The sequence below is a fragment of the Bos indicus genome, chromosome 7, assembly GCF_029378745.1.
Source record: "Bos indicus isolate NIAB-ARS_2022 breed Sahiwal x Tharparkar chromosome 7, NIAB-ARS_B.indTharparkar_mat_pri_1.0, whole genome shotgun sequence".
NCBI classification, from domain to species: Eukaryota; Metazoa; Chordata; class Mammalia; order Artiodactyla; family Bovidae; genus Bos; species Bos indicus.
In genome coordinates, this window is record NC_091766.1 from 86,101,874 (window position 1) to 86,113,732 (window position 11,859).

Genomic DNA, 11,859 nt, shown 5'->3' on the forward strand with positions numbered 1-11,859 from the left:
CACAAATCTGTAGATCACCATTTGGGGCAAGGCTAACCTGGGCATCTCTTCTCCACACAGCACTGCCTGGGGTCCTTCAGTGTTATTCAGCTAGCAGCTGGACTGGACTGGGCTGGAGAATCCAAGATACCTTTACTCACATCCTTGACATCTAAGCTGATGCCCCACTTTTTTTCCAATGAATTCTTGAGTACTCTCCAGGGGGCCTCTCCAACAGAGTAATCAAACTTCTTAACATGAACTTCAGAGTTGCTACGGGAAACCTTCCAAAGACAGGAAAGGAAGCTGCCAATTCTAACACAGCATCACTTATACCAAATTTTCCTGGTCAAAAAAGTCACACACAGTCTATCCAGATTCAGGGAGAAAAGGAATATCCCCCTCCCCTCCCATGTCATGATAAAATGAGTTCACAGAACCCATGAGGGGCAGATAATTTCAAAGCCATATACTAGAATTTCTCCTGTAGTTGCCTTTGGAGTTAACTGACAGATACACAGAGGAGAATCAATTAATATGAATTAGAAGTAACAATGAACCAAATATACAGGAGGTATTATGTACATTAGAATGAAAAAGAGAATTCAGAAAACCTTAACTATTAACTGTGAAAACATTTCCCAGTTATAGTTAAATCAGAATCCTTTAATACATAAAGACACTGATGCGGACTTTTAAAAAAAAACGAATATCATATAGTCTCTGTCAATAAGGAGAAAACACCAGTTATGTTCTACATGTATCTCTACTCAGTTACAAGCTCCTTGTAGAAATAAAATTTCTTCACTTTATGTTTTTTGTGTTTTGATAGAAGTGAAACATGGCTTTTCTCTTTTAAAAGCTAAAGGAAGATGAAAGCATGCACTTTATATCCATTTTTCAAAGACTTAAATCTTAATCAACTTTGTTTACTGATGCTGCATAAATGAGTCATCTGTGCACTCTGCCACAGAGGAATAACAAAACGTAGGTTAGCACGGACTTCCCTGGTGGCTCAGATGGTGGCTCATTGTCTTGCTTACAATGCAGGAGACCCGGGTTCAATCCATGGGTCAGGAAGATACTCTGGAGAAGGAAATGGCAACCCACTCCAGTACTCTTGCCTGGAAAATCCCATGGATGGAGGAGCCTGGTAGGCTACAGTCCATGGGCTCCCAAAAAGTCGGACAGGACTGAGCGACTTCACTTTCTTTCACCTTCTTTCTTTAGGTTAGCAGGGCCCTTCACAATTTAACCTAATGCTGCTTTCCTGGCCTCATTTATCACCAATTTCTTCCCAATACGCACTGATCAAAGACTAACAGCAGTGAGTTAGTGAGTGTCTCTCAGTGTGTGTCCGACTCTTTGTGACCCCATGGACTATACAGTCCATGGAATTCTCCAGGTAGGAATACTGAGAAGGCAATGGCACCCCACTCCAGTACTCTTGCCTGGAAAACCCCATGGACGGAGGAGCCTGGTGGGCTGCAGTCCACGGGGTTGCTAAGAGTCAGACATGACTGAGCGACTTCACTTTCACTTTTCACTTTCATACATTGGAGAAGGAAATGGCAACCCACTCCAGTGTTCTTGCCTGGAGAATCCCAGAGACAGTGGAGCCTGGTGGGCTGCCGTCTATGGGGTCACACATATTCGGACATGACTGAAGTCACTTAGCAGCAGCAGCAGCAGGAATACTGAAGTGAGTTCAGTTCAGTTGCTCAGTCCCATCGTGTCGGACTGTTTGCAACCTCATGGACTGCAGCACGTCAGGCTTCCCTGTCCATCACCAACTCCCAGAGTTTGCTCAGACTCATGCCCATTGAGTCAGTAATGCCATCCAACCATCTCATTCTCTCTCGTCCCCTTCTCCTCCCACCTTCAATCTTTCCCAGCATCAGGATCTTTTCCAATGAGTCAGTTCTTTCCATCTGGTGACCAAAGTATTGGACCTTCAGCTTCAGCATCAGTCCCTCCAATGAATATTCAAGATTGATTTCTTTTAGGATTGACTGGTTGGATCTCCTTGTAGTCCAAGGGACTCTCAAGAGTCTTCTCCAGCACCACAGTTCAAAAGGATTAATTCTTCGGCGCTCAGCTTTATGGTCCAACTCTCACATCCATACAAGAATACTGGAAAAATCATAGCTTTGGCTAGACAGACCTTTGTCAGCACTGAAGTGTATAGCCATTCCCTTCTATAAATGAATAAGTTGGGTTTATTATTGGTTGCAGTAAGGAAGATCAAATACATACAGGAACCCTCAGGATCTCAATAAGGTGTTAGAATTTACAGGATTTAGGCTTGTTTCCAGTGACTTTTACTACCTTAACTAAATCTTACCTAGGAGGAAGAAAGACTAGTTTATGATTAACATTGTAATTGACAAAGAAGCAGAAATCATATTGATGAGATATGGTGATGCTTGGTCATTTTCATGATTTGAACAATGTTCATGTTTTATCTATGTTCATATATAATAGAGTGATCTTATGTTCTTGAGCCATCACTGAGAAGAGTCACTATGATGCACATGTCCTCTTAAATTGTTTAGTTTCAGCAGAAGAGCACCAGTTCCTAGTCCAAGCTGGCCGGGATCACAGGCTGTTTTCTCTTCTGCACTCCCAACATGCCACACTAATGCTGGCCTTGAGTTCTCTCTGCCCTCTTTCCCTATTTCTGTTGCATTTAGTTCTCTATACTTCCAAGGGGGGGCTTCCCCTGTGGCCTAGACAGTAAAGCATCTGCTTGAAATGCTGGAGACCCAGGTTCGATCCCTGGGATGGGAAGATCCCCTGGAGAAGGGAATGGCAATCCACTCCAGTATTCTTGCCTGGAGAATTCCATGGACAGAGGAGTCTGGGGGGAAGTCCGACAGGACTGAGCAACTACGCTTACTTCCAATAACCCTTTCCTTGGCATATCAACTCAGTTTTCTCTCTGAAATCCTTTGCACTGCATATTATTCAATTATTTGTTGTTACGCTTTCTTCACACATCTCAGAGCGACATAGTAGTGCAAATTAGAAACACATAGCATATAGTCACAAAAAAAGAAAAGGGAGAGGTTTATTTTCCTTTTCCATAAACTAGAACATACGTAAACTGCTTCATTAACTTCAGTAAAATCGTTTTAGAAACAAGCCTAAAGAACTCAGCTCTAGAAGAATCACTGCGAGAATCTGCTGCCAGACTACGTTTCCCACAATCCTTCAGGGCCGACAATGCGCCACGGTGCTCTAAACTACAATTCCCACAATCCTCAGAGCGCCGTTTTCTCGCGTTTGCCGATAACTGTGCCTCATTTCCCATCTTCCCTTTCGATCCTTGCAGTTAGAGGAGCAAGGTCGTGAGGCAAGGAGCGGTAGGTTTGCAGCCGCCATTTCTTCCGCCTCCGGTCTCTGGATCTTTTGTAGAGCGTCCAACAGCGCTATGTTGGGACAGAGCATCCGGAGGTTCACAACCTCAGTGGTTCGTCGGAGCCACTATGAGGAGGGTCCAGGGAAGGTTAGTATGGAAGGGGCCTGCTTCGTTGGGTAGGGGGCACTTGGCCGCGACTGACTGAACTTCGAGGCCTACTATGCGCCGTGAAGAGAGAAGTGAGAAGCCAGGGTTTTGAACTGGGACGTCGACTAACATTCCGCTTCCCCCAGGAACCCGGGAGAAAGTTCAGGAGTGTGACTGCGCGCTCTAGTAGTGAATAGGCTTCAGTAAATGAAGCCAGAGGCCTTATCTCGCTCTAGCGCTCCCCCCATTTCCCCTGCGCGCCCCACCCTGCCCTTCAAAACTCGGGGGACCTTAGAACCTCTGACTGCAGGTATTGTGGCTTAAAACCTAGCTAAAGGTCACCGGCTTCGAAGTGAAGGTCATTGAAAACTCGGGGTTGTGAGGGCCTATGATGTGGGGCTAGTGTTTCTAAACGAATTGACGAAATTAGAAGTATTAACCATCCTTGAGGTTGGTTTTAGCTTTAATTATAAATAGCTTCAAGCGGGTAGTTAGTTGTAACAGCCTCCTGGGGTTCCCTGAGGCCTAGAAAGGGTGTAGAGGGATAGAGTCGAAGAGGAAAGCCAGGAATTTGTTTACCATCTAGTGTTTGCGGTGAAGGTCATATGATTTTAAAGATGTTTAAAAGTGCTATGATTAAGTTGCCCAGTATTCCATACATAGCAATGGTGGACCAGGATTTTTATCCAAGCAGTCTTGTTCCAGAGCTCAGGTATTTGACCAGGCATATATATCCTGATTATATAAAAATTAGCATTTTCTCTGTACTTATTTTTAATCTGTAAAATCAGATGGTTTGAAGTTCAGTATTTGTTGTTTGTTCTCTTTTGTTCCCGACAGAATATACCATTTTCAGTGGAAAACAAGTGGAGATTACTAGCTATGATGACTTTGTTCTTTGGGTCTGGATTTGCTGCACCTTTCTTTATAGTAAGACACCAACTGCTGAAAAAGTAATCCATGAGACAGGTAAATTTATGGACTTACAACCTTTGCAGAAGTTTCTCCTTTATTCCTTTCTTCCCTTACCACCCACCCCCTCAAAATCACAAATACTGAAGTTAAGCGGGCATGTGACATTGGTGGGAGACAGGTTGAACCTATAGACAAACATATCTTTGCCTGAAAGCCAGTGTTTATTGAATGCTGCTGTTTATTAAGCACACCTGATATATAGGCTCAGATTGCTTCCCAGGCAAAACTGTGAGATATTAACCTGCTTTGAGACAAAAAAAAAAAATGTCAACTTGCATAGTATTCCATAGCTAGCAGTGGTGGACCAGGAATTCTATCCAGGCAGTCTTGTTCCAGAGCTGAGGTTCTTGACCAGGAAAAGTTCTAGTAAACTCATTAATGTTCATCTGTCTTGAGGGTGGTATATGTTAGTATATACATGAAGGAATCATGTGTGCTGCAAGATTAGTAGAGTCCCTGAATAAGAAGGAAATGGCAAACCACTCCAGTATTCTTGCCTGGAAAATCCCATTGACAGAAGAGCCTGGTGGGCTATATTCCTCAGGATCTCAAGAGTCAGACCCGACTTAGCAACTAAAGCACCACTGAGTGAGAAAATTAATATTGTAATTAGAATTTTCATCAAAAACAACACTATAAGAGGCTCTGTGGGTTGGTTGGAATAAATTCCAAAATATACTTTAGAAAAGAAGGACTACACTTGTCTTAGTTTAGAAGGGAAATGATTTATCTAAGCCATTACTTGATGCATATGATGAAGCAAATCAGTATGAGTAAAATCATGATACTGTAAACGCTTTCTGATGCACCAGTCATAAATTGAAGGGCAGACAATACATTAATGAAACTGCATGATTTCTATTAAATTTGAGTTTAAATGTCATTAATTTTTTGTGTTTTTATTCACAGATAGGAAGAGGAGCATATTAAGAGGTGCAGTCTCTTAAAAGGATCAATCCCTTGAATTCAGCATCCTAGATATGTTTGTAAATAAACTTACAGCATAAATCCTTAATGCCTCTTCTCTGAAATATGGAACATGGTAATTGAACATGTGCTTACATTTTGTTTGGGTAATATTGCATTATTAGTTTCTTAATTAAATATGTATTTGATTTAGCTTGTTTCTTGGTCTTAAAGTCTGAATTTTTTTTTTTTTTTGATTCATTGGTCAAGAATTTGTTGGCAATTCATTATAAAAGAGAAGTGCAGACTGACTTATCCTGTGATTTTTATTTTAAAGGGAGGAAAAAAGATGTCTTTTTAGTCTTTATTATTTTTTTTTTTTTTTACTTTGAAGGAGTAAATTCATTTTTCTCCATGAGTGATAATTAGTTAAACATTAGGAAAATCAGTAGTGTACGGAGATTTTAAGTTCAAGAGCTTCATTTTCTTCCTCTGTACCATAACACTGAAATTTTTGCCTTCATAGATACTGACCAATATTAATCTTGTTTAGATTAAAAGAATATTTGAAATGTAATAGCATGTGAGATAATACAGGAAATACTCCCCTTTTCTGATGCTTTAACTGGGAGAAATGGGTTGTGAGATGGCTCTGATTAGTAATTGTATCAGTGATAAGTCATGGTAGTCTGTGCTTGGGGAGATATTCTGTATAACATTAAGGATTTCTACCTTTGGGAACCACAGAAGCAAGAATAAGAGTTTAGAGTTCATAAAATGATTTTGAATTTTTTGTTTGAATCATTGCTGAATTACAGATTTAGCCATCTGGGTTTTCTTGGTGGAAAGGGTACTAGAGCCTCCTTCCTATTTTGAGATTCATTGAGCTATATTAAACATTTTATGTCCTGGCAAGTCCTAGGACCTGCTTCCCCCACTTCCTCCCCGATTTACAATTTGTATCAAGAGCCAAAAGTAATGTATTTTATTTTACAGCAGGGTCAAGGTAGAAAATGTCATTTATTAGATTTGTCTTTTTGAATTGCATATTTGAGTGGTATACATGAATGAGAGAAAAATCTCCTTTAACTCTCCTGAAATAGAAGTCCAGTTTACCCATTCCCTGTAAAAGGACTTCAGTGGGCTGGCTCTTGGTGATAGAGACTAGACAACTTTTTAGTTTTTTTGTACTGACGTTCTCCAGAGCAACAACCAACAGCATGTGTCTATAGAGAGATTTATTTTAAGAAATTGGTTCTTGGAATTGTGAGTTTGTCAGGTCAACAGTCTGATGGGATAAACTGAAAGTGGGAGACACAAGGAAGAGTTGATGTTCCAATTGCAAACCATTTGCTAGCAGAATTTCCTCAGAAGTCCATCTTTTTCTATTAATTCCTTCAACTAATTGGATGTGGCCTGCTCGTGTAGAGAGTAAGTTTTACTGAAACTAATGGTAATCTCAGGAATTCCCAGTCTAGTGGTTATGACTTGGCATTTTTCACTGCCCTAGTCAAATCACTCCCTGGTCAGGGAACTAAGATTCTGCAAGCTGCACAGTGTAGCTGAAGGGGAAAAAAAGGAAATCTTCATCCCCAAAAATACCTTCACAGAAATATCCAGAATAATGTTTAGACAGGTATCAAGACACCATTTCTCAGTCAACTTGATGTAAAATTAACCATTGCAATTTCACAGAAGTGTGTGATTTCATCCAGTTTAATTTTTTTAATGTTGGCTTGAATTTTTAAAACCACCACAGAATTTTTTTTTCCCAATTTTGTGTATTTTCCTCCACTGATTTTTCAAAATTCAAGGTGATATTTAAACCACAAGATTGCCATAAAAATCCAGATTCTCTTATAAAAATTTGGGCTAAATGGGCCCATACATACTTAGTGAAACTGCTAGGCCAAATATACCTTATGCAGAGGCTTCCTTAACCAGAATACCTGGGTAAGGAGGGATTTTGGTTGGGGACTACAACCCATGAATCATTTTTGAAGGGAGCTAGTAGTATTGGTTACATAGTAAAGTTTTGGCTATCCTGGTGAAAAATCAAAACCTATGTTTTGCTGTAGAAGCAGTACAAATGGACTAAGGATTAAAATAAGATTCAAAGCCAGGCTTGACCATGTTTCAGTTCAATTAGAAAGTATCTTCCTCAGCTCCCTTGTATATCAAAAGTAACTATTTTAGGGTAGTTGTAAAGATTAAAATAGTGCTTAACTCCTAAATGAGTAGATGGAGGAAAGTCTAGTAACAGTTACAACCAGCTGTCCAGCAAATTTGTGTGTGTTCAGCTGTGTCCCACTCTCTGTGGGCCCCGTGGTCTATAGCTAGGCTTCTCTGCCCATGGAATTTTCCAGGCAAGAATACTGGAGTGGGCTGTCATTTCCTCCTCCACATCTTCCCAACCCAGGGATCAAACCCTCTCTTCTGAGTCGCCCATTCTTTACCACTATTGCCACCTATGAAGTCCAACAATACTTCAATCTTAATGATGTCCCAAAATGCCTGGAGTCATGGTGGATACAAGTCTGATAATAAGGTGTCACCATCAGAAAAATTGGCTTCCTTGATAGCTCTGTTGGTTAAGAATCCACCTGCAATGCGGGAGACCCAGATTCGATTACTGGATCAGGAAGATCTTCTGGAGCAGGGACAGGCTACCCACTCCAGTGTTTTGGGGCTTACCTTGTGGCTCAGCTGGTAAAGAATCTGCCTGCAATGCAGGAGACCTGGGTTCGATCCCTGGTTTGGGAGGATCCCCTGAGAAGGGAAGGGCTACCCACTCCAGTATTCTGGCTTGGAGAATTACATGGACCGTATAGTCTATGGGGTCGCAAAGAGTCAGACACAACCGAGCAATTTTCACTTTGATCAGTAAAATTACAGCTCCTTAGCATAGTGTTCAGTCATTTTTCTGGTTTCAGTCACGCTGGGTGGTGATTCCCTTTTCTTCCAAACAATACACTTAGGTTTCCAATACCCTGTAAACAGCTTCATAATTGCCTTGGCAAATACTGTAATCACTGATTCTTGTCTCCTGGTTTCTTGGTGACTCAGATGATAAAGATTATGCTTGCAATGCAAGAGACCCAGGTTCAGTCCCTGGGTCAGGAAGATTCCCTGGAGAAGGGGAGTGGCAACCCACACTAGTATTCTGGCTTGGAGAATCCCATGGACAGAGGAGCCTGGTGGGTTACAGTCCATAGGGTCACAAAGAGTTGAACACAACCGAGTGACTTAACACTTTCATTTTCACTTTCCTATCTTCCATCATTGTCTGTGTGCTCAGTCATGTCCAACTCTGCAACCCCATGAACTGTAGCCCACCAGGCTCCTCTGTCCATGGAATTTTCCAGGCTAGAATACTGGAGTGGATGCCATTTCCTACTCTAAGGGATCTTCCTGACCCAAAGATTGAACCCACACCTCCTGCATTGGCAGGTGCCACCTAGGAAAGCCTATCTCCCATACCAACTTGTAAATTTTGGAGACCAGGGAAGCTTTTCTTTATTCATTTGTCCTACATATATAATTTTATGTGATCAGTAAATACTTATTGAGTAGATTATTGAATGGGACAGGAAGATCCCCTGGAGAAGGAAATGGCAACCCACTCCAGTACTCTTGCCTGGAAAATTCCATGGATGGAGGAGCCTGGTGGGCTACAGTCCATGAGGTTGCAAAGAGTCAGACACGACTGAGTGATTTCACTTTCACTTTTTTCTTTTCATACACTCCGTGTGGGCTTCCCTGGTGACACAGAGGTAAAGAAACCACCTGCCAATGCAGTTAACTCTCTGATCCCTGGATCAGGAAGATCCTCTGGAGGAGGAAATGGCAACCCACTCCAATATTCTTACCTGGAAAATCCCATGGGCAGAGGAGCCTGCGGGCTGCTGTCCATGGGGCTACAAAATAGTTGGACATGACTTGGTGAGTAAATAGCAACATATACCCTGTATAGCAGAACTGAAACTGGTTCTGGTTTAACCTGGGCATCATCATTACCAATTAAACAACAAGATAATTTGAAATTCTTAAATGCTGCCTTTTTCCTTAATAGAGCTTTGGGGGACAGTACTCTCAATTACAGTACCAACAATACATTTTGAGGCACAAAATTGGATGAGTTTACAGAAAGACTGGCTCATGGTGTTTGCCAGTGTGGAAATTGATACAAATTATCGGGGGGAGGGGGGTGGAGGGCAGGAATGTTGGAATTTCAGAGGGGAAATTCTAGATATCTCCCAAGTTACCATAGAATAAAGAGAACTTCTATAGACAATGTGTTGCTCTCAAAATTGATATGTTGAAACCTGATCCCTAATGTGACAATATAGGTAGGACATTTGGAACATGATTACATCATGATATTGGAGTTCTCATGAAGGGAATTAGTGCCGTTAAAAAAGAGACCTCAAAATTAAATCCAAAATTAGAGTCATTCAACCAGAGGGGTTCCCAGGTGGACTAGTGGAGGTGGATCCACCTGCCAGTGCCAGAGGCACAAGAGACAGGTTCAACCCCTGGCTCTGAATGATCCCCTAGAATAGGAAATGGAAACTCACTGCAGTATTCTTGCCTGGAAAGTCCCATGGACAGAGGAGCATGGTGGGCTAGTGTCCACAGGGCTGAGAAGAGTTGGACACGACTGAGCAATGGAGCATATACATACACACAGGAGACCAGAAGGAGGAGCTCTGCCAACCTTTGGGAACTGAGCCCAAAAGGAAGACAAGCCCTTTTCTTTCCTGGCAAGGACTCAATTATAGCCCTCCCAACTTCCTTTATTCTCTATAAAAGCATTCACCTTGCTTTGTGAAGACTTGCATGTGGCTTGCCATGGTTGCAGATCTCTAATTTCAATTCTCTGCTGTTCCTGGATAAACCCGTAATTGCTAGAGAGATATCAGGCAGTTTATTTGTTTCAGATTAACACCCGAGTGTTCCCTAACCGCCTCAGCCATTTGAGGACACCGCAAGAAGACATACCTTTAAATCAGGAAGCAGGCCGTCACTAGACACCAAATCTGCCAGCACTTTGATCTTGAATTTCTCAGCCTCTGAAACTGTAAGGAATAAATTTTTGTTGTTCATAAGCCACACAGTTTGTGATATTGTGGGGCTTTCTTGGTGGCTCAGCGGTAAAGAATCCACCTGCGATGCAGGAGATGTTAAGTTTGATCCCTGGGTTGGGAAGATCCCCTAGAGGAGGAAATGGCAACCCACTCCTGTATTCTTGCCTGGAGAATCCCATGGACGGGGAGCCTGGGGGGCTACAGTCCATGGGCTTATGAAGAGTCAGACATGACAGTGACTGAGCACGCATGCACATGCTATTATAGCACATGCTATTCTGTTATAGCAACTCAAACTAAGACATGTCCTAAAACTAAATTTCCCCACATGCCCTCCAAAGAACATTACTGATAAGTAGGAAATGCCACCATATGCCTTTAAGTGTGCTATTGTGATTTATAATATATATATACATATATATATGTATATATATATGTCTTTGATCATTCAAATGACCATGATATATTTCTCATGTATATTTGGTCTTTATCCACAGTTCCTGGCTCATATTTCCCCAAACTTTTGCAATTTTCTGAGACATAAGAACAGTGGGAACATTTTTTTGTTACAAAACTTGGGCTCTTGTCCCCAGTTCCTGAAAAAACCTCTGAGACATAAAGGTGTCTTGTTATTTATTACAGCCCCTTTGCCCTACAAGTAGGTTTATGTTAACGAATGTGACTTTTTGGAAAGCTCCAATGGAATGTTACTAATTGCCAGGGGAAGTGAACCTTGAGTAACAAGGTTGGAACTTTCAGTCCTCCCTGATTTCTGGAGAGAGGAGAAGGGGCTAGAAGCTGAATCAATCACCAATGGTTGATGAGTTAATGAATCATGCCTGTGTAATGAGTCCTCCATAAAAAACCCCAAAAGGGGCAAGTTTCAGAGAGCTTCTAGGTTGAGGAACTAGAATGCTTCCACGTGCCCCAGTGCTGGGCCCCAAGCTCCAGGAGGACAGAAGCTCCTTAGTTTTGGACTGTACCCTAGGTATCTCCTCATCTGGCTGTTGATTGGTGTCCTTTAATATCTTTTGTAATGAATCTGTAATCTAGTAAATAGATGGGTTCCCTGAATTTTGTGATCTGCTCTAGCAAACTAATCAAATCCAAGCAGAAGTTTGTGGGAACCTCTGATTTACAACCAATTGATCAGAAGCACAGGCAAAGTGGAGGATGGTCTTATGGGACTGTGGAATTTCATGCTGTCTCTGGGTAATGTCAGAATTTAGTTGAATTCTCAGACACCCTGCTGGTGTTTGAGAAGTGCTTGTGTGGGAAACCTGCATGGGTGCACAGTCAACTTCAGTCATGTCCGACTCTTTGCAACCCTATGGACTATAGCCCACCAGGCTCTCTGTCTATGGGATTCTCCAAGCAAGAATACTGGAGTGGGTTGCCATGCCC

General features: G+C 41.9%; 1 protein-coding gene and 1 non-coding gene across 2 annotated transcripts; both read left to right on the forward strand.

Moving 5' to 3' along the window:
- Positions 1 to 3,290: 3,290 nt before the first annotated feature.
- On the forward strand, positions 3,291 to 5,588 carry COX7C (cytochrome c oxidase subunit 7C). Its single transcript, XM_019965398.2, has 3 exons — positions 3,291 to 3,487; positions 4,328 to 4,456; positions 5,372 to 5,588. Exons 1-2 carry the CDS (start codon positions 3,413 to 3,415, stop codon positions 4,442 to 4,444), a joined length of 192 nt encoding a protein of 63 aa, XP_019820957.1. The 5' UTR covers positions 3,291 to 3,412; the 3' UTR covers positions 4,445 to 4,456; positions 5,372 to 5,588.
- On the forward strand, positions 5,208 to 5,270 carry LOC139184287 (small nucleolar RNA Z39). Its single transcript, XR_011567876.1, has one exon. It is a non-coding gene; the product is annotated as a small nucleolar RNA Z39 (small nucleolar RNA).
- Positions 5,589 to 11,859: the final 6,271 nt, after the last annotated feature.

Coding starts and splice junctions, on each gene's coding strand:
- COX7C (XM_019965398.2), top strand. CDS start 3,413: ATGTTGGGACAGAGCATCCGGAGGTTCACAACCTCAGTGGTTCGTCGG. Junction 3,488..4,327: donor ATGAGGAGGGTCCAGGGAAG/GTTAGTATGGAA, acceptor TGTTCCCGACAG/AATATACCATTTTCAGTGGA.